At 41.7% G+C, this 24947-nt stretch overlaps 2 protein-coding genes across 6 annotated transcripts in view; both read left to right on the top strand.

Moving 5' to 3' along the window:
* The first annotated feature begins 1350 nt into the window (after positions 1-1350).
* On the top strand, positions 1351-18019 carry TCP11L2 (t-complex 11 like 2). 5 transcript variants are annotated; one of them, XM_064455875.1, is made up of 11 exons: positions 1351-1601; positions 4366-4486; positions 6486-6655; positions 7946-8081; positions 8989-9109; positions 9796-10016; positions 10954-11090; positions 12123-12310; positions 13704-13885; positions 14660-14832; positions 15406-18019. In XM_064455875.1, the coding sequence occupies exons 3-11, from the start codon at positions 6520-6522 to the stop codon at positions 15648-15650; spliced, it is 1539 nt and encodes a 512-aa protein (XP_064311945.1). In that variant the 5' UTR covers positions 1351-1601; positions 4366-4486; positions 6486-6519; the 3' UTR covers positions 15651-18019. The 5 variants fall into 5 exon arrangements, with proteins under 5 accessions (XP_064311945.1, XP_064311941.1, XP_064311949.1 ...); XM_064455871.1 differs by having other exon boundaries at positions 1351-1692; XM_064455879.1 differs by having other exon boundaries at positions 1353-1692; positions 7949-8081.
* Positions 18020-19891: 1872 nt separating this feature from the next.
* POLR3B (RNA polymerase III subunit B) overlaps positions 19892-24947 on the top strand; it is an 81045-nt gene continuing 75989 nt past the window's right edge. Inside the window, exons 1-5 of the mRNA XM_064455867.1 lie at positions 19892-20153; positions 21462-21494; positions 23880-23936; positions 24019-24083; positions 24581-24656. Of these exons, the coding sequence (XP_064311937.1) occupies positions 20082-20153; positions 21462-21494; positions 23880-23936; positions 24019-24083; positions 24581-24656 (303 nt within the window). The 5' untranslated portion in view covers positions 19892-20081. The remainder of the gene's footprint in view (positions 20154-21461; positions 21495-23879; positions 23937-24018; positions 24084-24580; positions 24657-24947) is intronic.

Raw genomic sequence — 24947 nt, 5'->3', positions numbered from 1 at the left:
CTTACGCAGGGTCAAGGCCTTTTCTGCCGCTCACCCCACCCCACCAGTTAGTAGGCTGGGGGTGCACAAGAAGTTGGGAGGGGACACAACTGACCCCAACTGCCCCAAGGGATATTCCACACATGTGATGTCATGCTCAGCATATAAAACTGGGGGAAAAGCTGGCTGGGGGTCCACTGCTCAGGAATTGGCTGGGCGTCAGTCAACAGGTGATGAGCAATCGCATTGTGCATCACTTATTTTGTATATTCTTTTACGATTATTACTATTTTCCCTTCCTTTTCTGTCCTGTTAAACCATCTTTATCTCAACCCACAAGTTTTACATTTGGGATTTTTTTTTCTGATTCTCTCCCCCATGCCACTGGGGAGAGTGAGCAAAGGGCTGTGCGGTGTGTAGCTGCCTGGTGGGTTAAACCAGAACAGCAGCCAAACTCCATTCCCTCCTTCAAGCCCTTGGTTTTATAGCAGAGGTTAAAAGGACCTGCAGTAGGCTATGGTCCATGCAAATACAACATCTATCCCATGTAGTTCATAATGCATGCTTAAGATTATTTGCAAGAAGGGGAGTTCTGTGTCTTATGACGAGCAAGCCTTGATTTAGTTAGCTTCTACCTCAGAGTTGACTGCCAGTGGTCTGCCCTCCATGCTTCCTGGTAGGTGAGGCAATGATGGCATGTAGCTCCTGTGACAGGAAGAGATGATGACTCTCACAGGTACTGCTGGCCCAGCGAGTGCGTGAAGCTGCCCAGTGTATGAAGTCAATAGAGCAATAAGCAAAGCATTTATAATAACAGTGCTCTACTGCTTCATGCTGTGTTCTTCTGTGGGCGCTCAGCAGGCCTTCTAACGCCACAGGCATGAGCAAGGCAGGTGACTAAATTCGGCACAGTCCTGAGTGGCTCTCCTGAGGCTAAGATGGCGGGGGGGGGGTAGAAGTGGGGGGTCAAGATGGCGGGTGTGAAGGGGCGCCTCACCCTCCCCCCTCTTCCAGAGACTAAGGAAAGCAGGGCAGGAAAGCTTGTGGGGGCGTATTTAAAGCTCCCTTGGCAGCGCAAGCGAACAGAAACACGCAACTGCGCCTGGAAGCTCTGCCTCCTCCCCTGCCCAGAGGTAGCGCTTCGCCCCCTCCCCGCCCCCGTGGGACCGGCGTGCCGCCCCGTCCCCTCAGGCGGCTCCGGGGCGGGGCTAAGCGCTCGGGAAAGGGGCGGGCTCAGCCTAGATCGACGCGGCTCTTCCGTAAACACCAGCCGGCCCTTCCCCCGCCCTTCTTCCCCGGCAGGGCCCATTCAGCGCGGGGGAGTCCGCCGAAGCGTCTTCTCTTGTCTGCTCATATTTCTCTCCGCTTAGTGCTCGGGGCCGGGCGGGATGAGGAGGCATGGACTGCTTCTACGGGGATAGGCGCAGGTTGACCCAAGTCCGCCGGGTTAACACGCCGTTGGCAGGCAGGAAAAGGTGACACTCCCCCCCGCCACCGGCAGAGATGGACGCGCCCAAGGAAGACACTAATAGTCCAGGCTGGGTGCATAAATCCGGGGGGGTTGTTTAAAGCCCCGGCCAGCGCCGCGCAGGAGGGCGAGCTGCTGCCGCCGCCGGGCCGCGGTGAGTGACCGGGGCGAGCCGCGTCGCCTGACGGCGGTACTGCACGGCACACGCCTGGGTGTCCGGGCACGTCGGGGCGATGAGCCGCGGGGTGAGTCCGGGTCAGAGCCGGCCCGGGGGCTGCTGCCCTCCCGTGGGGTGGCCGGGAGGTGGGACTCCCGCTGCAGCGGGGGGGTTTCGCAGCCCCCGCTCCGGGTCTGCAGCGCACCCCTTGCCCCGGGTTTCCTGGGCTGTCGCCGTCCGTCAGTGCCCGCCGGGTCGATCCGTCCCGACGGGCGCAACCGCGGGGGGTCCCCCCTGCAGCCCCGCTCCGGCAGAGCAAGGGCACCCCGGCTCCCTGCCCGGGGCCGGTGAGGCTGGAAAGCTTGGAGGTGGGCAGCGGGGTCGCCTTGCCTGGGGCTGGCAGGGAGACGCTTTCCCCTTCGTTTCTCCTTTTCCCTCCCCCCGGGCCCGTCCTTGGAAACGCTGTTTGTTTTGGTCGGCGAGTGCCAAACTCCTGCCTCTGGTAACTGTTACAAACATGGGGCCGGGGGAGGAGACGGGCGGCGAAACAGATGGAGGAGGAAGAGGAGGAGGAGCCGGCGGCCGCGGCGCTCCCCCCGCGGCCGGCTGAGGAGGCCGGCGGGGGCGGGCAGGGCGGTCGCGGCCCCCCTCCCAGGGCGCCGGGCCCACTCGTGGGGTGAGGGCAGCTCCCGTGGCTCTCCCGCGCACAGGCCTGGGGCCGCGTTCTCGCCTTGCTCTTACGTATTTTTAAGCCTCCAGCAAGAGAAACCTAGGTAGAAAGGGAAGAGCTGCGGAACTAGAAAGCTAAAAGGGAGAAATGACGGCTGTAAGCTGTCAAAACCGAGGCATGAGGAGATTCCGTAACTCTTTAACAAAGGCTCTTTTCTGCTCCTGTGCCATGAGTGTGCTGGCAAAGGTGGAGTCGGTGGAAGGGAAACTCGAGCCCAAATGATATTCAGTCGGTGCCAGCTTGAAGATAGTAAGGATGCTAAGCCTGGTAGAATAAACCGAGTTAAGACAGTTATAGTGGTAAAACATGACAGAGCTCTTAAAAAGTGTGCATGGATGGAGGGACTTACTTGAACAAAGTAGGGCTGCAGAAAAACTTTTCTTGAAGATAGTATCTGAAGGAAAAAAAAACCAACCAGACTTTCCAAACTGTCTTTTTTTTCCCCAGGTGCTTTAGAAAATAACTTCTAAAGGAAGCCTTCAGGAATAAAAAGCGTGCTTGTGTTCTCTGAAACTAATCTGATCCTGTAATCTTGATCAGTTCTAAGTGAATGACTGGGTTGGGTGATGTGGTGACTGTATAAGAGCAAGATGCCTTTATGGTTCTACAGTGTTGTATTCATTGCATCTTTACTAAAAACAATAATCCCAAACTGTCTACATAGCAGGAAAAATAATGAAAACTTACTTCTTCCTTGTTAAATTAACTGGACTCCTGGGTTTTGTACATCTAAAGATATTTTTAGCTTGGTCTCCCTTTCAGAGTTTATCCTTTAAAAAAATGTAAAATGGCACTGATAGGAAGAAAGCAAACTGTGTAATGAAGCCCACTGTGAGGGTATCCAACCTAATATAGAAGGAAACATCAGTTGTTTTTAATGCAGGAAGAGTAAAGCAGGTTGTAACCACAGGCTGACCCTTTAAAAGAATAGGTAGGATATTAAGCTGTGTATTAAAACAACAGCCTAATATGTAATACCTAATGCACAACTCAAAAAAAAAAAAATTGTCTGTTGAAGATGGTGAGCTACAAAGAGACCTTGGAAGGCTAAAGGGTTTCCTGAAATATTTTTGCTTGGGAATTATATTAATCTAAATTTAAAATTACATGTGAACTTGGCCCTTAGTAATTTATGAGAAGCTCTATGCTGTCTACAAATGCATAAGGAAAAGCAGCTCTTCCAGTGTATCCTATAAAGAAAGGACTAAGTAACTCAGTTCTCTATTGTCATAACTAATTAGAAAACCCTTTTTTGGTTTGTACTTCCCTTTGATATGCTCAATGAATGTACTTTTCTCTAAGCTTTTTAGCTGTTGGGCAGCATATTTAAAAACTGTAGATGGCATATCCAGATTCTGCTTGTCTATTCATGTATATTTACTTTGATGTGCTTGCTGCATTGTTTATCTTTTAATCTTCGAATTCAGCAGTAATGTTCTGAATTACTGAATACAGCCGTTCTTCCTTACCATTCCAATGGAGGCACCCTACTAGGAAATATCTTACTAGGCGTCTTACTAGGAAATCTATTTACTGTGGCAAAAACTGCAGTGTTCTTTCAGTGTGTCATCTCCTGTTGCGTTGTTGACACTTATTAAGTCTTCTGAAGCACTCCGCTGGCAGCTCTGCTATCTGTATGAGTGTATGTATTGTAGGAACAGGTATGGTCTCAGTATATCAAAATATGTCATGGGTCTCTGAAATGCAAGTATTTGTTACCAAAAGATCCTTTATATGTAAAGACTTAATGTATATAGAATTTTAATTTCTGCCTTAAGGATTTGGTCGTCTTGGGAATCAAGATTGGGGTAGAAAATGGCAATGCTGACTTGCCTCCATGGCTGGTTTAGTACATGCTGTCAGGGTCACCTTGCAAATTTGAATATTCAAATATTCACAAATTTGAATATTTACTAGAATTATGATAACTGACAGTTAAGAGGAAGTTCTTGAAATGATGATTTATAAATTGTGTGAGAATTCTGTGTTCTTTAACAGTCACTTAATTTCTTCCCCATGTTTAACACCTAGACTGAAGCAGTAGAAGTGCTTATATTAGGCGAGTGATTTACGAGACCTTTTGGGCCAGTACACTGCTAACAACATCAGTCAATTCTTCCGATGGACCACATGCAACATTAACCTTTTGAAGGTTAGTTATTTTTATATAAATAAAGGTGTTTTATACATGATTAAAGCCTGGAAACAGTGTTCTGATGCTGATCCAGAAATGGCAGTAGCAGAGTAATATAAGCTTTGCGGGCCCTGTAGGGTTACTATATTTAAGTGAGCGGTTCCACATCAAGAACCTGGAGTGTGTTCTACAGGTAGGTAGGTTACCTGTCACAACTAGCTTAGAGCTAGTGATAGCTTTGAGATCTGTAACATGGATCTTAATCGAAGAAATAGTTTTAGTCTCTTGTATAACATTAATTGGTGATTCATTTCTAGTTGTAACTTAGGCAAATGCAATTTCCAAGTAAAAAATATCTCAGCCTTTTGGTTTTCCACGTATTCTTGCAACTGTCACTCTTGTTTAGTCAATACTATTTTAAATATCTACTTGTTTTCAGTTGCTTTCTAGAAGTAATAGAGTTGCTGCTCTAATAAATGTTATGATGTTAAGGATCAGAAATAATGCTGTAAGTTTTTAACCCACGACCTCTATATCTTGAGCAAAGGTTTTTTTTTTACTGGCTTCTCCAGTAAGGTAATAAACTGTCAGCTGTGTTCTTGCTGATGTGAATAATGGTTTTCGCAAAAAACAGCATAAAACATTACATAAGGCACTCAAATGCATCCTCTTTCCTCTTGGAAGAGGAGGAGTAGTAAACATACACTTAACAAATGTTAATCATCTCAATTAACAGGGAAGTACTCATCAGTTAATACCTCATGAAGTTGTAAAGGGCTATTCAGGATGAGCTGGTATCCAAAAACATAAAATGCTCTAAGCTGTAACTAGGTGCCAGCGTAAAGAAATCTTCATTCATACTCCCTTTTGTCTATCTCTTGACATAACAATAAGTGGATTCGCATAAGTACACACAAAGATCATCCTTTTGCTGCCAAAAGTGGCTTTTTCCAAGTTCAAGAGTTGCAAAGTGTGGTATTCCTTGCCTGCTGAAGTTGATGCAATTTAATAACAAATGAAGTCATGCTACTTAAATTTGCTGATGGAAAGCTATGTCTGTTCATAAAGCTTACTACAGAATGCTTCACGGCCATAACCAAAATTGGACAGCTAGTTTTGGTATCTGGGCCAAATTCCTTTGGTAGTATTTATGGCTGACTTCCAGTTTCTCATTTTAATATGATTATGAACATATTTTTTACTTCCTGTCATACAGCTGTTAATCATCTCTATCTCACTATGCAGCTGCCCAAATTCTCTGCAGTTGCAGATTATCTGCCTGGGAGGCAGTTTCTTTATGTAGACAGAAGCACTATGAAGCATGACACTTCTCAGTGTTACTTGTCATGTGTGCTGAATGTGATGTTAGAGGCTCAGAGTTACCATTTGGCTTAAAACAGAAAACCCATCCACCGTCACTCCTAGGAGGAGTATTTTTTGGGTCTATGCCATTGTTGATCTGACTTTGAGCAAAGACCCACCTAAAGCAGCAAGCCAGACTTCTAGCTACGCCCTGTCAGAGATGTAGTATTCTGAATTATTTGCCTGTTCTCCCCCAGCAACTTCTGTGTTTGCATCAGAGTTGTTAACTTGGTGTAGTCCGTTTGTGGAAGGAAGCTAATTGCTAAACAGCATTTGTTGGTGAAGTCAGGTGGGGGATGGTAACATCATGAGATGCCTTTAGGGGTGTTAAACTTCAAAAATTCTGATAACAAGCAACTTCAGGGGTTACTGTGGGTAGCTTTTTAGTTTTTAAATATAACCAATTTACAGAGTGTTTCTAACATAACCATTAAGGTATGAAACAGGCAAAGGTACAAAACTTGCTTGTAGAGCAGGTGTAGTTTGTTAATGAGTATATGATTTTGCATGTCCAGCCAGATGCTTTCTTAACACCCTTTTAAAAAAGGCAACGACTTGTTCTTCATTCACAATATAATATAATGATCAGTATCTGACTCTTGAGAAACGAAGTAAATAAGTGCTGTTTTTATGGGAAGTGTATTTGTCTTTCCAGGTCTTGTTTACTGTAGTAGCTAAAGTGAATCAGAATGCCTCTCAGTGAGGACCAGAACAGTGATTCAGATTCTTCACGCCTCTCTGAAAGCACAGCTTCTTCTAGTGACACTGAATATTCAAGACAGAGCTTTAACAGTGATTCTTCAAGCAAACCCAGTTCCCCAGCGTGTAAGCCTATTTCAACCTTACCTGCATTGTGCATAGACAGATAAGGCTAACTTATCTCATTTCTCTTTGCTGTCATGGGTAGAACCTGGGATTCTGAATCTCTGTTTAAGAGTATTAAGAGAAAGGCATGGCTTTCTCTCTGCTGTGAAGCAGTGCATCCTCTTGTGTGTGGAACACCACCAGCAGCTGTATCCGTGGGGGTCTGCCTGTGCACTCCTTCCCTTCAGAAAGTGTAAGAAAAGTGTGTCACCATGGACATCCTAATCTTGAGCTAATCTTGATGTCAGTAGCAGTCTCCCATTTGACCAGATGTGGCTTTGTGCAAAGGGTGGGTTTCTTCCGTTTGCTCCGTACACTTAAAAATTAAATCTGTAACCTACAGATTTATAATATTACATCAAGTTACATGAAGTTAACCTCAAATTCACATTTGTTATTTTGTAGATGTTAGGATCAAACAGAAAACACACACTTGCACGAGGAATGTATTTTGAGTAATGATAAATAAAGCCTTCATTAAGATGTGCTTCATGTTTGTGTCTGTAAGCATTCTACGACAATGCATACTTTTTAGCATCTATGTAAGTGAAGTCTTGCATTAAAACAAACTTGTTAGTGGGGCTGCAGTTGCAGCTGCCTCTTTGTCTGTCTTTGTTACCAGTCTTAAGGCTTAATTCCAAATAAATACTACATTAAATCACAGAATTTGGGGTTTTAGAAATTTTGAGAATTTACCCTTGCTTTTGAATGTAGAGTTTCTATTAGGTTGTTAATTCTTATTTGTAAAAAAGGGAGTGTAACTTATGATGCATCTGCTATGGAACGTAAGTGGGAGGTTCTCAAGTCAGTAACTTGAGAAGCTTCTGTACAGGCATTAAAACCACAATATAGCCATTATGTGCTCAGAATTGTAATGGATGTCTGGTATCTGTTATTGCCCATGCTTTTGGTTGGGTAGATTTTACAGAACAGTCAATAGGAAATCTGTGGAATGGAAGATCCTATTTTAAAGGGGGAAAAAAACCCAACCATGGTTAAGATGCAGAAGTATGAAATTGCCCTTCAAAATATTATGAGGCTTGTGTGGTATTACCCACACGCACACCCCTGATAAGCTGGGAGTTTCCTGAGTTAGTGTTTTAAGAAGATATTAAGATCTGGTTATCCTAGGTTGATTCTTCTAGAGTACTAGAGTCAAACTAGCAAGCAGTAGAATTTCTAAATTTTAATATTCCCAATTGCACTCATCAGCTATAGATATTTGGCTTGAATTGGTCTTGTTTGTTCCAGCAGCAAGCCCTCCCAAGATTATTACATTTGATGAACTGATGGCAGCTGCAAGAAATCTGACAGACTTGACTCTAGCTCATGAAATTGCTGTAAATGCAAATTTTTGCATAAAAGATGAAGACTTCCCACGGAATAGGTAAGAGCCTGAATTTTACAAAAAGTAGCACTGGAGTTAGGAAGAGAGGAGAAATGAATGGAGCAGCAAATTAAAAAACCCAAACAAACAAAAAACCCCAACACCCATCCCCCTCATCCTACCCCCCACCCCCAGAAAAAAAGAAGCAAAACCCCCCAAACCAAAGCATCTTGGAATGCTACAGACTTTTATCCTGCACCTCCAGGAGTCACTGTCAAAGCTTTCGTGCTTCAAACAAGTGTTGCAGTCCAGCTGAGCTGATATGCTGTCTTGGAGCATATTGTTCTTTCTTAAATGTCTTGTGGAAGATAAAAGGCTAATGCCATATGAATGCCCATGGTGAACATAGTTTTAATATTAGCTGCAGAAGAGATGCAGAAATACCTGGAGATCCAGAGGAAGTGAGAAGTAACTTCCCTAATGTGGGTAGCTAAAAATATTCTTGCTTACTTATACTTAGTCTTGCTTATTCATGCCTAATCTAAAAATGCCCCTGGTCTTTACTTTGAGTAAACTTATGTAAAAAACACGGGTTTTCAATTGTGCAAGTCCCTGAACTGACAATTGGTTATGTGATGGAGAATAGTTTTTGAGAAAGCTTAATATGTAACATACCGGGGTAGGACAATAAATACAAATTTGATAAGGCGGGGAAAAAAAAAGGTAATATCTCTCTACCTACATCTGAATTGCCAGCACCACTAGGTGTTTTGGGAAAGACTTGTCAGTCTAGACTGTGTTTTGGGAGCTGATGATCCACAGCCCAAGAAAGATGTGGTTGCAGGGCGCAGTAGCTGGTGAGGTGTTGTATGTTTCCCAACAAGTGATTAGGCTAATCTACAACACTTATACCAAGGATGAAAGCTAGTTGGGAATCTTTTGTGTATCTAATTGACTTATTCCACAGCTTTGCAGGCACAGTGAAACAAATTGTACACAAGGCGTTTTGGGATCACTTGGAATCGGAACTGAATGAAGATCCTCCGGAATATGAACATGCTATCAAGCTCTTTGAGGAAATAAAGGAGGTAACGTTCCTCTGCCCCAGTATTGTTTTGTCAGCTTAGGTCTGAGACCCTCTAACTTCACTGAAGGGTCTGCTAACTCAGTCAAGCCAACAGCTTCAGGTTCTTTCTATTAAGATTAAACCATGATTATTCAGAACTGCAATAGGCATCTATTTATAGTATGCTTACATTATCCACAAATATGGCCACACATGCCCAGTGGCATGTCCACCTGGCTTTCATTGCATGATGGTTAGTTGCAAGTCAGTTCTTTTCTCAGAGCTCCACACCTCTACTAGTGTCTTTACAGCAACATACCGTGAGCTTAGGAGTATAAACGTGACTGCACCTGCACAAATAGACTTTATGGGAGCATACAAACCTTCAATCCTGGCACAATATTAAGTCTTTCAAAATTGTGAGTTAGTAAATGTTTGTTTTGCAGGGCAGCCTCCCCGTTTTTGAGAGAGTCTTATTGTTGATGTGCTTTCTGGTTTACTGGCTTTGAGCATTTTTGAAGAACTGTACTGTGATTCTTTTAACAGTCCTTTTTTCCTGCTACCTTAGATAACGTTCAGTCTTACTGTGTCTTATTATAGTGGGTCAGCTAAATACACTTGACTCATTAATATTAAGATTTTACTTTGTGTTTACTAGGTGAATAGTTTTTATTGATAAGCCTTTCCTTTTTTCCCCCCCTACTTTAGATTCTTCTTTCCTTCCTGACTCCTGGAGCAAACAGGATTCAGAATCAAATCTGTGAAGTTCTAGATACAGATCTTATACGACAGCAGGCAGAACATAACGCTGTTGATATTCATGGGCTAGCTAACTATATCATCAACACTATGGGAAAGTTATGTGCTCCAATAAGAGATAACGATATAAAACAGTTAAAAGCAACTGACAACATTGTAGAATTACTGAGGTTGGTATTTGTGGTGGGTTGGGGTTTTTTTTGTTTGTTTGTTTAGGAAAAACCTTGTCTCTGAAAGAGTACTGGGCAGTGGGAGAGTGGGGTAAAGTCTTTAAAAAGAAGTCTTAAATTGTGTCAGTTTGTGTAACACCTGTGTTCAAATCATAGAAAATTATTTTTATACAGAAGCATTAAAGGGGAGGAGCTATGATACACTGTAACCAGAATACTATGGATAGAATGTCTAGATCAAATGCTAACAGCTCTGAATATCTAAGTCACTGAACAACAAAAAAGCAGTCTTGCAATAATCTGTGTTTTGGAAACTGATTTTTCAATCTTGTTAATCCTTACAAAATTTAAGCAGCATATTTGTACTGTTCCTTCTTGAACTGTTTATTGCATGCTTCCTCTAGGAGGCCAAACTTTGGATTTAAAATTTCTTTAGTAAAGATCATCTTACTTGAGTAAAACACTTGCATAGAAGTGCAGCAACCAGTTTACTGCTCCTTAGGTGCACTGAAATATGAAGAGTAAATGGTAGTTGTTCTACTGTTTTATTGCAGCTTGGATCATACACAGGGACCAAAGCAACTGGGACAGAAGGATTGTTTCTCTTGGTGCAATTAGAGTGACTACAAAGTTAAAATCTGCTTATTTAGGCTGAAATGTACCAATCAACATAGTTATTTAAAACCCTTCTCTTCCTGTTACAAGGTTGTAGCACTTAGTGATGTTTGCCCTGTTCTCTGTAATTTATGCCAAGCCGTATATACAATACTCCTTCAAGTCTCCTGGAAGATAGGTAGCATCTGTTACACTGAAATAACAATGAAGGAGTTTACTTCTCCCAAATTGAAATTAAAGTACTAATGTAGGTGTACTTCACACGTGGTGGTTAAAATCAATAGACTATTGCAACTGTCAAATTTTAAACTCCTCCTTTCAGACAAATATTCCGTGTTTTGGACCTGATGAAAATGGATATGGCTAATTACACAATTCAAAACCTCAGGCCATACCTTCAGCGTCACTTGGTGGACTATGAAAGAACAAAATTCCAGGAAATTCTTGAAGAAACACCAAGTAGGTATCATGCTATATTTAATTTAAACCTTTCTTTAAAAAGCAGACTCTTTAAAGACATGCTATAAAACCTACCAATTGCAGTTAATTTGGAGGAAAACTTCCGTTACTTGCCTGAATCTACCTAATGCAAAAATTCTTTGACAAGCAAGCTACCAAGGGGCAATTGCTTAACTTGCTGTAAAGTATGTTTATCTGTAATCTGGGGTGCTTTCAGGCAAACTTCTATTTGCTAAATTGGTTGGTATCTGAAAAACAAATGAACGATGGCTCTTACTGTGTGGAGGCAGAAGCCCTACATACTGAAAGATGACATTTCATCTCTTTTGCATGCAATAAGTCTGAAGTAAACATGTAAAACCAGTTAGTGCCAGTTAGTGTGCCTGAAGGTTGGAAGGGACAGGATCAATTTTTTTTTTTAAATCAACAAAAGGCAGGCTCTGAGGAAGACTTTGTAGGTGATACAAAGTGAACTTGATCCACTGTTACAGGTTTTGTGTAATGTGTCTAAACAGTCTTCAGGAAAACATATTTCCAAGAAGAAAAAGTAAACTTAACGTCTGGAGTTGGGGCTTCTAAAATGGGAACCTTGAGCCACTGATATGGCCTGCTATGTTTATACATGCAGCCTGTGAAAGAACTCTTTAAAAGCATTTCATTTGCTGTTAATACAGTTTATCTCCCTTCATCTCTACTTTCCAGTCCTGTGCCCCAGCTATTAAGTGGCCTTCCTGAAAGGGGGAAGAAATAAGAAATGCTTTGAGAACTCGGATGCTTTTTTTTAACCCAGAAATTTTGGCTGAAGTCTAACCACTTTTGTTGGGTTTGTACAAGCTAGCTAGAATATTAAGGTGAACAGAGATCAGTGGAAAAAGTGAGGGAGAATTTGTGTGTGTGAAGACTCAGCTGTCCACTGTTCATTTAGTTGTCAGAAGTTCAATACTCTTCTTAACGTGTACAACTGTTTTCCTCAAGCTAGTGCTTATTTTGATGAAAGCATATAGTAAATCTGTGCTGACTTGCGATGCTTAGGTGCCCTGGACCTCACAACAGAATGGATAAAGGAATCAATAGAAGATGAATTGTCATCTATTTCTGATGAATCTTTATCATCCCCTGGTGCTGATAGTAGTTCTAAACCAATTATTAGTCCTACACTGGTGCTAAACAACGGCTACTTGAAACTCTTACAATGGGATTATTGCAAAACAATTCCAGAGGTAAGAAGTGTGTTTCAATGTCTTCAGATTTCTAGCTGTATGACAACACTGGTGTAGTACAATAATCCCGCTCTTGGTGACGATAGGTGAAACATTCTCTTGCACCTCTTAAATTTGTGCAGAGTAGATTTGGAATTTGGAGAGTGTATGTTAGTGTAGTTTCTGAAATATATATGGGCAATTCAACAAGTAGAAAAGAACAATGTAAAGGTTTTCGCTCTCTCGAATCATAGCTCACCAGCTCCACCCTAAGAGCAGTCCTGGCCATAGTCAAAGGCTGGGCCTTGTATTGACACTCCTTGGCTTTCTGTATCTTTGAGAGAACCAACTATAGCACCCTGTTTTCCTAACAGCAGCAGGAATTGGTGGATTCACTCTTGCTTTAGAATAGAATTGGTAAAAACCTGAAGCCCTCTAAAGTAGATATTTGCCCTTTCTCAGTGCATATAAATTATTGCTTCAGGAATCAGTGTTTAGTTTTTCCTTCCAGCTCCTGATTACTGACCTCTGCAGCTTTCCATAAAGCCAATTTGAAACTGGCCATCAGTCAGGGCTAAAATTAGCATCTGCAGTGAATGCCTTAGCTATGCTTAGGGTAGCCTGGCAGAGAATGTGCTAAATACATGGGGATGCTCTTAGTGTTCTTGGTCAGTGGACGGAAGGGAAACCACCTTATTCTTACCTTCCTTTGAACGGTTTTGAGTAAGAGCTACACACAAGTATCTTCTGGTGGATCTAGTTTGTCAGACTATGAAATTACTTCCAAACAATTGGATATTAATGCTCCTGTGCTGCTCAGTGGAGGGATTTGGTTAGGATGAACTCTTTGTAACCTAAAACAAGTCACTCTAGCTACATCTTGTTTGGGAATCACATTCTTGGTATGTTCAACTGGCTTTTTGCCTGTAGCAGGTGATGCACTTGCAGAACGTGCTTTGGTGGTTGAACTGGTGGTTGTCATGCATAGTTGTTAATCACTGTCCACCAGTTACAGATTATGGCCTTTTTAAAAGGACAGCTGAACCCAGAGGACTATTCTGTCTGTAATCTTGATCACTACAATGTGCTCTGGATCCCTTGAGCATTCTACATCATGGGCTGAATTGTGGGTCACAGTTTGCTGTCAGTAGTGACGAGGAATAAGATGCAGTGTCCTCAGCTTCCTCTGCACTGGAGGCATTACCTTTCTTCCCACCACAGGCTTACTTCTGGTACTTGTATATAATGCCACTGTGCAATACTACATATTCAGGGTATTTCAGCTGCTGTCTCTTCTGGCTTTGCATATTTGTGATTAAAAATATTAATGCTTTGTGACTACATCCTGTATCTGTCCTTTTTCCTGCCTCTCCTCCTCTGTATTCCTAAATTAGTATTATTGTTTTGATTCTAGACTCTAATAACAGATGAAGTTCGTCTTCAGGAGTTGAGAGAAAAGCTCAATCAATTAAAAATCATAGCTTGTGTTTGTCTCATAACAAACAATACGGTGGGTGCAGCAATTGTAGATGTGCCTGATTTTGCTGACCAACTGAAAAGGATCTCTGTTCCTCTTCTTGAAGGCATGAACAAGAAGTAAGGCCTTGTTTTTATCACTCTTCTGTTTTTTGGTTTTGTTTGGGTTTTTTAAACAGGAAATACCAGGTGGATCTGAAAACCCTTGGAAACAATTCAAATGTCATAGCCAGTGCTTGTTAATAATAGGAAGAGATAAAATTTTAATGATCTATATCTACAGTCCCCCTTTACAGTATAAGTCCACTGTATGTTAGGCACATGTTTTCAAAGTTATATTTTCATGAAATCTTAATCTTGATGTTTGTCTGCAGAATTTGGAGCCTAGTACTAAAGTTTATTCATACATTCCTAATACTTGAGAGACTGGTGTTATGTTCACTAAATTGTCTTGCCAGTTGCTTCAGACTTCTTGTAGGTAGTTTAAGCTATTTGTCTGCCTATTTCTGCTGCCACTGGCACTACAAGCAAGTCCAATGTGATCTGAAAGAGGGTCTTATAGTTTTCCACTCTGCTTTTTTCTCATTAAATGCTCTGCATATGGCCCAGGAGAACACCGAAGTGCAAGGGCAAATGAACTGGTGTTACTGCTGCACGCTTGGAATTATTTTTCCTGTTTGAATCACAATTTGGTCCTTATTTTATTTTCCACATGGAGATTTGTCCTGTATCTGTAGATGTACATAGATTGCAAAAGCAAAAGATAACTTTTCTAAATTCTCTCATTGCAGAGAGCAGGTTGAAAATAAAAGGGAACGGAGACAAGTGAGGTCACCTTACAATCTATGCTGCAGAAACTGCAAAAGTTAATGCTTTTCCATTTCTTTCTTCCAGAACTTTTGATTTGAAGGAAGCTCTGAATGCTATTGGTGTCCAGATTTGCAGCAAAGTGAACAGGTCTCTAACTGAAAGAGGTCTTCCCGCTCTTAATGAAGAAATGCAGAGTAATTTAATGGGTCAAGTTGCTCACATTGTTGAAGAGAATAATCCCGTCAGTTCCTTGATTGGTTAGTAAGATAATACGTAACTGTCTTATTGCATGTGTCTCTATATAAGCTTACTCCCAGCAAGCTTAATCATCTGTCTCATTATTTTTTCAAAGCACTCTCTTACTGCAATAAAATAGTGGGTCAACTAAGAGTAAGGAAATGTTTACCTATAGGTGGTGTTCTTGGTATGCTGCAGAGCATGGTTAGTTGCAGCTAGAAGTAATTTTAAAAGCCTGTACAGACAAGCCTAGAGGTGCTATGCTAGTGTTTTGGAGAAAAAATTTAGAAAAATGAGTGCTATTCGGTCTCCCTTCTGGCAGTTGTGGGTTTAAATTTACTGGGTTTTTACTTTCAGTCTACTTCATATTAGGTAATGTAACTTGGTGCAGCAGGTTTGTGCTGTGTCCACCTCGCAGGAGCCATCTTTAAAAAGCTTCCGGTATTGTTACCCACTCCAGCACGGGCTTGGGAAAGAGTTGTTACCTATACTGTTGGATTTTTTGCGTGCTGATGTGCAGGGTGCTTACAAAGCGAGTATGGCTTCATCTTGGATTTACACTTGTTCTGAGCATGCTTTATATCCTATTTCAGACAAACGAATCCAGTTCTTCATGAGAAGCTTGCTTGCTCTTCCAGGTTTTCAGAAGTGCATGCCTACTATGCCAGGAGGCCTTTCTGTGATTCAGACAGAGATGGAGTTTATTGGATCTCAGTATGCCAGCATTGTAAACTTTAATAAGCAAGTGTATGGACCATTCTATGCAAACATACTTAGAAAACTGCTTTTTCCCGAGACACCAGTGGGGAAAGCAGAAACAGAAACACCTACCAATTAAAAAATATTACCTATTTCTGTACCCCCTTTTTTACCTTCTAAGACAGTGATCTGACTTCCCCACTTCGAAGAGCCCACTCCAGTGACTATTAATAAGGGAGATCTTGCAAAATGTATGCAGAGAGTTTCTGAAATTCACTGGGAAGAAATTAATTTCAAGGACGTATATTTTAATAGACTAAACTTGTTTAATGGATTGTGTCACTTGTAATAGCTAGTGAATCATTAGTTTTCAAGGCAAGCATTTATTTTGATTTGCAGTGGGAAAGAGTACTTACTGTTTTGCCACTATTAAAAAATGTTATTTTCAACTTAAATGTATTTACATATAGCAATGCAATTATGAAATGACAAAACAATTTTAGATAAAATGTACTGCGCTTACATTGTATTTTTGTAGAGCGACATCCAAGAAAACAATTATGTTTCTGAAGACTTTGAAGCAAAAAAAGTATAGCATAACTGCTTTTGTAATCAAAACCAGGTTCATACTAGGCCAAATTCTGGTACTCCTACAAGTACTGGAACCAGAACTTGGCTTCTGTTACATTAAGGAATGCCAGTATTATAAGCTGTTTGGAGTATAGCAGTTATGGAAGGAGTGTTCACCACTTAAAGTAGGAATCATTCAGAACTTCTCAACTGCAACTGAGATGAATGATAAACACCTAAGAAACATGATTTTTTGGGGGGGGGGGGAGGGGGGGTTTGGAGTAAATTTGTGTATATAATGTTTATAAGCATTTTGTTTATCCAGTGGAGGTCATACAGATATTAAATCTAATCTCTACTACGTGTATGTACTGATCTTTGATCTTAATGGGTATTAAGTATTTTTAAGTGAGGTCTTTCTGACCTTTATTCCCAAAAGCACTTGAGAGTGACCTTACAGAGTACCACAGAGCAACTTTCCCTTCTGTATGCTGTTGGATGAGGGCATAAGCTTTTCAAAACATATTTTTCGGTCCATAAACAAGAACCCAAATGATGAGTCATTCTTGAAAATGTGATTAGATTCACTTTCATTGAGTCTGTGAGAAATGTTGCTGTTTTCGTCAAATTCCTTTGGAATAGACCCCAATACTTAGTTCCCATTTAAGGCATCAGGAATCTTGCATACAGAAAATGAAGAGGCCTGAAACTGAGAAGTGTGGAAGGAAACTTTTGTAGGTTTATACAGGCTTTTATTTTGAATATTTCAGATTACTGGGAATAGATACTGCTGGAATATGTAATATAAACATGTTCTTGTCTATGAAATTGAATCATAATTTACTTGAAAATGTTCTTTTAATATATTACCATATAATAGTCCTTTTAAAATGTCATATATAAAAACTTCATGTGGTACACATTATATAGCTTGTTTTTAATATTTTATATTGCAGTCTATTTTTATGAAGAGACAAAAAATTGCCCGTAAAAGCTTAATGTGTCACACAAATTGTGTACGTACATTACTATGTCTACCATAAAGGTCTAAAAAAACTGGGCATTATTAGCACTGTGGTTTTGTAGTCCATTTCTACAGAATTGTGTACCCTTTTTAGTAAGGGAAATGACTTTCAGTCAGTCGTTCCTCAGTGTCCAAGGACTTTGGCCACATGTACTTTCTTCAGGATGCCTTTTTGGAAAATAAATTCTTCTACAAGGGATAGAGCAGAAGTGTACTAACAACATTGCACAAAATAAAGATGAATGCATATTTGTAAAGGGAACTATTTTCTGAAGCCTGAAAAACCTGAAAGAAAGGAACTCTTGAAATATAGTAATTGTGCCACTAGGTAAAACAGGCTTTCTCAGATGAATATGAAATTTTGATATGCAAGTCAAAATCATCAAGAGCATGTATTCAAAAGCAATTACGGGGAGTTAGTTTAACTTTAGAAATACCTAAACTATTTTGACTTTCAGCCAAAAGAGGATTTTATGAACATTTGAAGATGATTTATAACATGATTATGAACTTTTTATCATAATACTTTATATGCATTCTATTGTAAAAAGTATCAAACTATAGATCTTTAATGTACTGGGAAAACTGTCATACTAGTTTTTACCTGTAAATACTCAAAAAATGAGGATTCATTGGGGTTTTTTGGTGTTTAAGGTGACTTGCAAAGGGCATTTTATAGCATGACCTCTGTTTCAAGTGATCGTTTAATGTATGTTAATTTTTACTTAATGTTTCAAACATGGACATTGCATCTGTTAATGTCATGTGTGCATGCTGTTTATGCTACCATGGCTGAAACGCACTTGCCTCTACTCTGAAGTTGTCCTTGTGAGAGAAGATGCTATTCTGTAGCAGCTTTCTTTGTCAAAATACAAATATTTGAGGTTTTGTATGTATTAAATTGTTTGTGATACTACTGGTGGTGAAAAGTCATTTATGCAAACTCTCTTAAATGTAATGGATTGTTAAATGCCGAAGATAAATGACTGCACTAATAACACGTTGTGACTCCCTTCTTCTTCTGTAACTTCTCAGTTGCAGCTGGAGTGTAGAGTAGTGATTTTAATCTAGCTGCACAAGTAACGTTCAGAACAGCCACTTGCTTAAATCTGACTTCTTGGAAGAAGGTGGCATTGGGTTTGTGTGGCAAGGTTTTGGTAATGGTGGGGCTCCAGCTTCTGTGAGAAGCTGCAAGAAGCTTCCCCATGTCTGACAGAGCCAGATGGAGCGACTGCTGGCCAAGGCCAAGCCCATCAGACCTCTGGGATAACATACTCAGGAAGGGGGAAAAAATTTGCCGTGTAACAGCAGCCAGAAGAGAGGAGTGAGAATGCAAGAGAGGAACAGCGCTGCAGACACCAAGGTCAGTGAAGGAGGAGGGGGAGGAGGTGTTCCAGGCACCAGAGCAGAGATTCTGTGCCACCATGGAATCTATCCAACCACTTCTTGTCTACCGTGAAGACAGTGGTGAGGCAGGCTGTCCCCCTTCATGTGCTGAAAACATAATGTTTCTTGAAGTTCTAGTATTTCTAAAATGATTGCTGCTCATTTGTGGCTGGATTTTGATCTTTTCTCAGTCCTCATTTTTTTTTTTAAATCCCTCTGAATAATTTACAGTAGCCCCAAGGCAAAGTTATACTAAAGAATACCTGAAACCACACAGTGCTGAATTTTCCAATCTGTAAAATCAGAAAAAAACTGCTCCTAATAAACTTTTTTTTTTGTTAGTTATGTAGTAGAAACACATTTTGGAATAAACCTGCAGCTGAAAGCTTGTGCTGTCTGACAGAGCTTAGGTTTCCTGTAAATAATAATAAAAACAAAAAAAAAAAGGGAGGGGCAAAGAACCAACTCTAATAGGTGTTTGGTTTAGGAAGGCAAGAAGGAACTTAATCCCTTAACTCCCACTTTTAATTTATTATAGTTTCCTAAAAGTAATCATGATTTCTGATGACATCCTAACTACAGCTACCAGACCAGGTTGCAGGGTGCTTGGTGAGCATGGCGATAGATGGAAGGCCATGCAGGATGATGTAGGACTGCCGTGTATTATATGAACTCTCCAGGCTGACTGCTTCAGGCAGGAAACTGAATGGAAGTAGTCTGAAATGTTGCTACTCTCATGTTTAACCTGGGCCTGCGTGTCCAGGGTGGGTGGAGCCCAGACCAAACCAGGTTCATTCTTGCAGAATCTTAGCCAGAGCAGCTGTGTGTGTTAAGTATTGTCTTCACATTCTGCTTTTAAACATACTTAGTAATTATTGTATGTGAACTGGCAAAAGCTTACTGCCACAGAAATTTGCAAAGATCTCTAATGTTTCTTGTTTAATCTTAAAATTGGGGAAGATGACTTAAGATTTGACTGGGACTTTGGTGTCTCTATATCACCAACACAAAAAAAACCAGTTTGTAGGTGATCCAGCTACAGCATTAAACAGCATTCTGGAAAAAGACAATAATACTAAAAGTGTATGCACCACCTTTTACATGCTAAAAGTTGTAAAAAATCGAGTTTGTAGCCAAATTGCTGTGTGCCCTCCTCACTCTCCTCTGCCTGCCTGCTCCCGGGCCCTCGGCTGCCGGCGTTGGAGGGCTGGTAGGGAGGCCGGCAGGGCCAGGTTAATGCAGCAGGGCTGGTTACCAGCCCAAGGACTCTGAGAGGGATCTCCCAAAGGCTGAAGGGTGTTAAGCTGTCCTATAGCTGTCCTATGGGGAGTCAAGGCACTGGGGGCGGGAATCTGGAGAGTCCTGCCGGGAAGGGAGAGGCCTGACTGGCCTTTACAAAGCGCCCAGCCCCTTCGCCGTGGGGGTGGGTGCGGTGTAGGAGTGTGGGTGCGCCTGCACTCACCCCCGCCAGGGCTCCGTGGGGCTGGAACCTTCGGGCGCTGCGCCGGTGCGGCGGGAGGACGTGTTTGGCCGCTACACCGTGGGTGCCTCGCTGTCAGCCTCCGCTGTGGCTTCTTTGCCGAGGTGGTGATGGAGGCGCTGGCCACGGAGCTGGGGGCCCTGACTCCGGAGCAAGCGGCGGCTCCTGTGAATACAGTGGAGGTTAGCGGCGGCCTGCGGCGGGCGGCAGCGGCGACCGGCCGCTGGGGAAGGGGCGACAGGCGTCCGGCCCTCCCGGAGGGGGGGGGGGCTGAGCTGGGCTGGGCTGGGCTGAGGTGAGGGAAGGCGACCATCTCTCTGCGCGCATGCGCAGGGCCCCACACCTGCCCGCGCAGGTGGGCGCTGTGGGGGCGCGCGGCGGCGGTGGGCGAGGGGGAGTCCTTGCCCCGCTCCCCACCCGCCCGGGCTCGGCCGGCTGCAGGCGCCGGCCGGGAGGATCCTGCCGCCCTTCAAAGTCCGCTAATGGCCCGGCGCGGGGAGGGGGAGGAGGCGAAGGCCGCGTTTCGGGTCTCTCTGGCCGGACTGGGCTTTTTGCGTAGAAAGAGCGCGTCAGAAATGGAGCCCAAGAGCCTCGCGCTGTGTTTCGCCATGAGTTCCTCTGCGTGCTCCTGCACCCTGAGGGATGACGTTACACCACAGCTACAGCGTCACCACGCGCTTCTAAATGCCGAATGTCAAATGCGGGTGCTCTGTGAATATTAGAGTGTGCTCTCTTCTGGGGCGATGTGATGCAGCCGCGTTCTGCGCTGTCTGGTCCCCCTCGCCTTTGTCCTCCACCTACGTCTCTTATCCCAAATCTGGGGTGCGCTCCCTATGCCATGGGGGGATGGGGAGGGGGGGGCTGATGTAAGGTGAAGTTCCCGGTGGTCACTGAAGAACAGGAATGGGGAAAAGCTTGTAGGAACCTTGATATACTTACCCTTGTCGGTACTTTTAGATAGTTTTGCTAAGTCTTTGTAGGAGTTAGGGTGCTGGTAGGTTTTACAGAGACTCATGGCTGCAAGTGCAGCTCCCAGGACAGATTCTCATGTATTTTGTAAAGTAAAAGTTGTAGCAAGTCTTGCCCTGCTAGGAATATAATTTACAGTGTCAACAAGACCAATAAAAAAAAAAAAAAAGTAGTTGTTTTTAAATGGGGACATGGGGGTAAGAAATATATATTTATTTTTTTTTTCAAAGAAATATGTGTTCACACATGAGTTGCTTTTAGAAAGGGCAGCATCCCATTGTGTCCTGAGTAAGTATTGCTTAGTACATGTGGCTTACTAAGATGATCCAAGTCATCTCCCTGTTTTGTTTTTACTCATCTAGGTTGGTTTTGGACAGTTTTTTTTCTAAGTCGATCTGATTTTAAATAATGTTACTGTTTAAAAAAAAAAAAACAAACTAAAAAACAGACAAAAAAGCTCAAGCATCTTAGATGTTTGGTCACTCTTTGGAAAGATATTTCAAACTGTTTTTTGTTTTCAGGAAAAATGGAGGCTTCTTCCAGCATTTCTAAAGGTTAGTGTTACGCACTCATTTCATGGCATGAATACTTTGTCTCCTTTTTAACTTTACATTCCCGTCTTCTAGCTTTTGCTGTTTCCCAGAATACCCGTCCTCACTTTCTGTGTGGATCTTACAATTTTTATGTATTTTTTCTTTTAGTTCCGTGCAATTATAGGTAAGCTTGTTGCATGGATTGGCTTCTTGATTGATCTACAGATGAATTTTTGTATGTCTGTTCTCAATGTTCTCAATGAGCGATGCATATGTGCAATGATTCCAGATCATTTTACTGTTTTACTGGCATTCAGAGACCCTATTCATGGTCTTTATGTAAGACTGTGGTGTTAACGTTTGTAGTTGTGTTTGTCACAGGAAGCACATAACCACAGATCCAGATTCTGCAAGGGCTTGTATATATGTCTGTCTTCCCTCATGAGGTCAGAGCTTGACTGAACTCAAAGATTACTAGTGTCTTAATTTCAGTGCTACTCATGTAATCTGGTATTAGTCGAAGGCACAGTTCTATCTAAATTGCCACTGGATGTAATAACAGGACTAACAAACAGCTGGAAGTGAGGAAGGGGAAAGGCAGTAATGAAAATTGTATCATAAAGATGGCAGGTAAAGTTGATGATGTGCATGGGTACCTTTAGGGAATTGCAGCCATCTCTGCACCTGTCATCAGTCGTCGGAAACGTTGCCCACTTCAGCAGGGTTCTTTTCAGCCTCACTTTGTTAATTCCTTTCCTTCCCAGTTTCAATACCTGCACTTCTCTTTTTGTTGCACCCGTGAGTGTTTGATCCTGGCAGGAAAACAAAGTTCGAAAGTCAGTTACTGATTGTGTATGTTTTCACTTTGGTTGAGGGCTGTGAGGATGCTTCAGGGCCCTAACGAATCCTGTTTCTGTGTCTCTCCTAGCAACCGCATGAACTTCCATCACGAGCTTGAGCTAGTGATATTGTCTGAACTCTTGGGACTGTGAAAAAGGGAGGGCTGCTGATAGTGAGGTGCAATTTACTGCGTCCTTTATGCCAAGTGTATCCATCCCACATTATTTCCAGCCAGCGAGCCCTTTACTCTAGGGCTGCTGATGGTGGTCTGGCCTTTCTGTTGCACGTTGGTTTATTTATGCCAGCAGTGATACAGTTACACAAGGCTGATGTTTTGCATTACAGTTTTTATAAAAGCCATCGATATCACCTCATTAAAAAATGGAAAGAGCTAACAGCCTGATTTCTAGACACTAATAAATGCATAATATTTTCTTGCCTATATCATATGATATACAGTGTTTTTGTAAATTAGGGAAACTCTTCTCCAAAGAATTTTGCCCTGGAGTCACTCCTCCTTTGTCTTAACCCATGGAGGCTTCACTGAGCTGCTAGATATGTCATTCTAAGTTTCCAGTTTCACTCTAATAATTTCAGAATGAACTGTTGCCTATCACACAGACTATGTAAATGCGTCTGTATTCTGTATGAAGTTTTAAGTCTTGTAATGTGTTAGTTGTCATGGGATGTTTCAAAGCTTAAAGCCCTGTGAGCGTGTAAGCATGTGTCTCTATATCAGCTAGCACCCTTTTCAAGGTTGGATTTTGGACTGCAGTTAGGAGAGCTACACCTTTTATTTCTGCAAATGTCACTGTTAACAAAATGAATGCTTCTCTTAGTATTCTTTCAAGCCAAAATCTTTCCTTTTTTCTTTAATCCCAGGTAATTTTACTAAGTATAATCCCTCTTTTGATTGCTCTAAATGCCTTAAATTCTTGAAATGTATTGTATCAGCTCATTACCAGGGAGAATGGGGTACTCTGTATTCTGTGTGATATTACTCCTGGGCGTGTTCTCTCTCTTCCTTGCTACAGATCAAACTCTGATTTCTTATGAACATCCTGCCCTTTTGTGACTCTTTCCTTGCTTACAGACTTCTGTCTTTCAGACCCCACTTCTGTCTCCCCTGTCTCACTGGCCCTCCTCATTCTTCTTTATGCCAGCTGCTCTTGTTAGGGAGCAGACAACTTATTTCTCCAGTAGCACACATGGTTAATTATGCTATAAATTATTAAAATTATTTCAAAGTAATGGCAAACTGATAAAATATTTTGAGTTGCAGTGGCTTTTGTTTGTTTATATGAATTTCAAAGTCTATTGGGTATTTACTTTGTACAGTTACCGAATTACTTTTCTGGCTCAAAGAACAATAACAGCTCTGGTATAAACCTGGAAATGTACAGTGTAGAACCAGACCAATCGTTCAGGCACTTCGCAGAAGTTTGTCAACTGAAAGAACTTAGCACACATCCAAAAGCACTCATAAATGCCTTTATCTTAATTTCTGCCTTGTATGATTAATGTTATTGAAGCTAATTTTATCTGCTGCATGCATGTATTTTCCAGGTGAAAGGACTTGTGAAGCAGCACATAGACTCATTCAACTACTTTATCAACGTAGAGGTATGCTTTCTTGGCGGGAAGACAGTGGCTTGTAGTACTGAGAAAAGGCACGTGATTCTATTTTTTTTTTTTTCCCCTCCAGATAAAGAAAATCATGAAGGCCAATGAAAAAGTTACAAGTGATGCTGACCCAATGTGGTACTTGAAGTAAGTATGAAATGATTTCTATATCAGTAGTAGCTCGCGTACTATATCCTGCGTTGGTTATTGGCTATGAAATGTTTATGGGCTCCTCTTAGGTATAAATCAAGAGAGTATTTTCCATGACTTACCTCTTATTTGGAGCATTGAAAGATGGTAAGACCTAAAGAATAATCATGTGAAGCAGACTTAATAGCCAGCTGTTAACAATACCTTATGTCACCGTTTTTCTGTAATTTAGTAATCTCAGATGACAATGGGAGTTTCTTTTTGTCTGTTTGCAAAGGTAACTTGGTGTTTATTGCATGTGCAGCTTAAAGTTTAACTAACTAGAACACAGCTCAAATACAATGAGTTACTTCGGGAAGAATCATTGCTTATTATTAATTAACCTATGTTTATCAAAGTAACTTCATTTTTCAGTATATGTAGAATTCTGCTCCCTTCAGGCTGCCTGAGAAATATTTGGCTCATTGCTCATTTTGGAACTGTTTGTATTACAGGTACCTCAATATCTATGTAGGTACTCCAGATGTGGAAGAAAGCTTCAATGTGACACGACCTGTATCACCTCATGAGGTATTAATGTTTGCATCTGTCTTGTTTGTTTCTTTGATCTTGGGAATGTCTTGGATAGTAGCTGCATATAATTTTATTTTGAGTACGTGTGTGCTCCATAAGGTGATACAACGCATGCCACCATTGCTACGGAAAGAAGCCTCAGAGATTCAAACGTTGTGTAATTAATTTTTTAAATACTATTTTTAAATTGTTTTTTTCTGGCAGGAAAATAGCTGTATTCAGTGTTTCACGGTAGCTGTATTTGAGTGGCTTTCCATGAAAGTAGCGAAAAGTACTTCTGCTTAATCC

This window comes from Phalacrocorax carbo, chromosome 1 (assembly GCF_963921805.1).
Source record: "Phalacrocorax carbo chromosome 1, bPhaCar2.1, whole genome shotgun sequence".
Lineage (NCBI taxonomy): Eukaryota > Metazoa > Chordata > Aves > Suliformes > Phalacrocoracidae > Phalacrocorax > Phalacrocorax carbo.
Note: the sequence above shows the minus strand (reverse complement) of the source record. Positions and strands in the feature narration are given on the sequence as shown.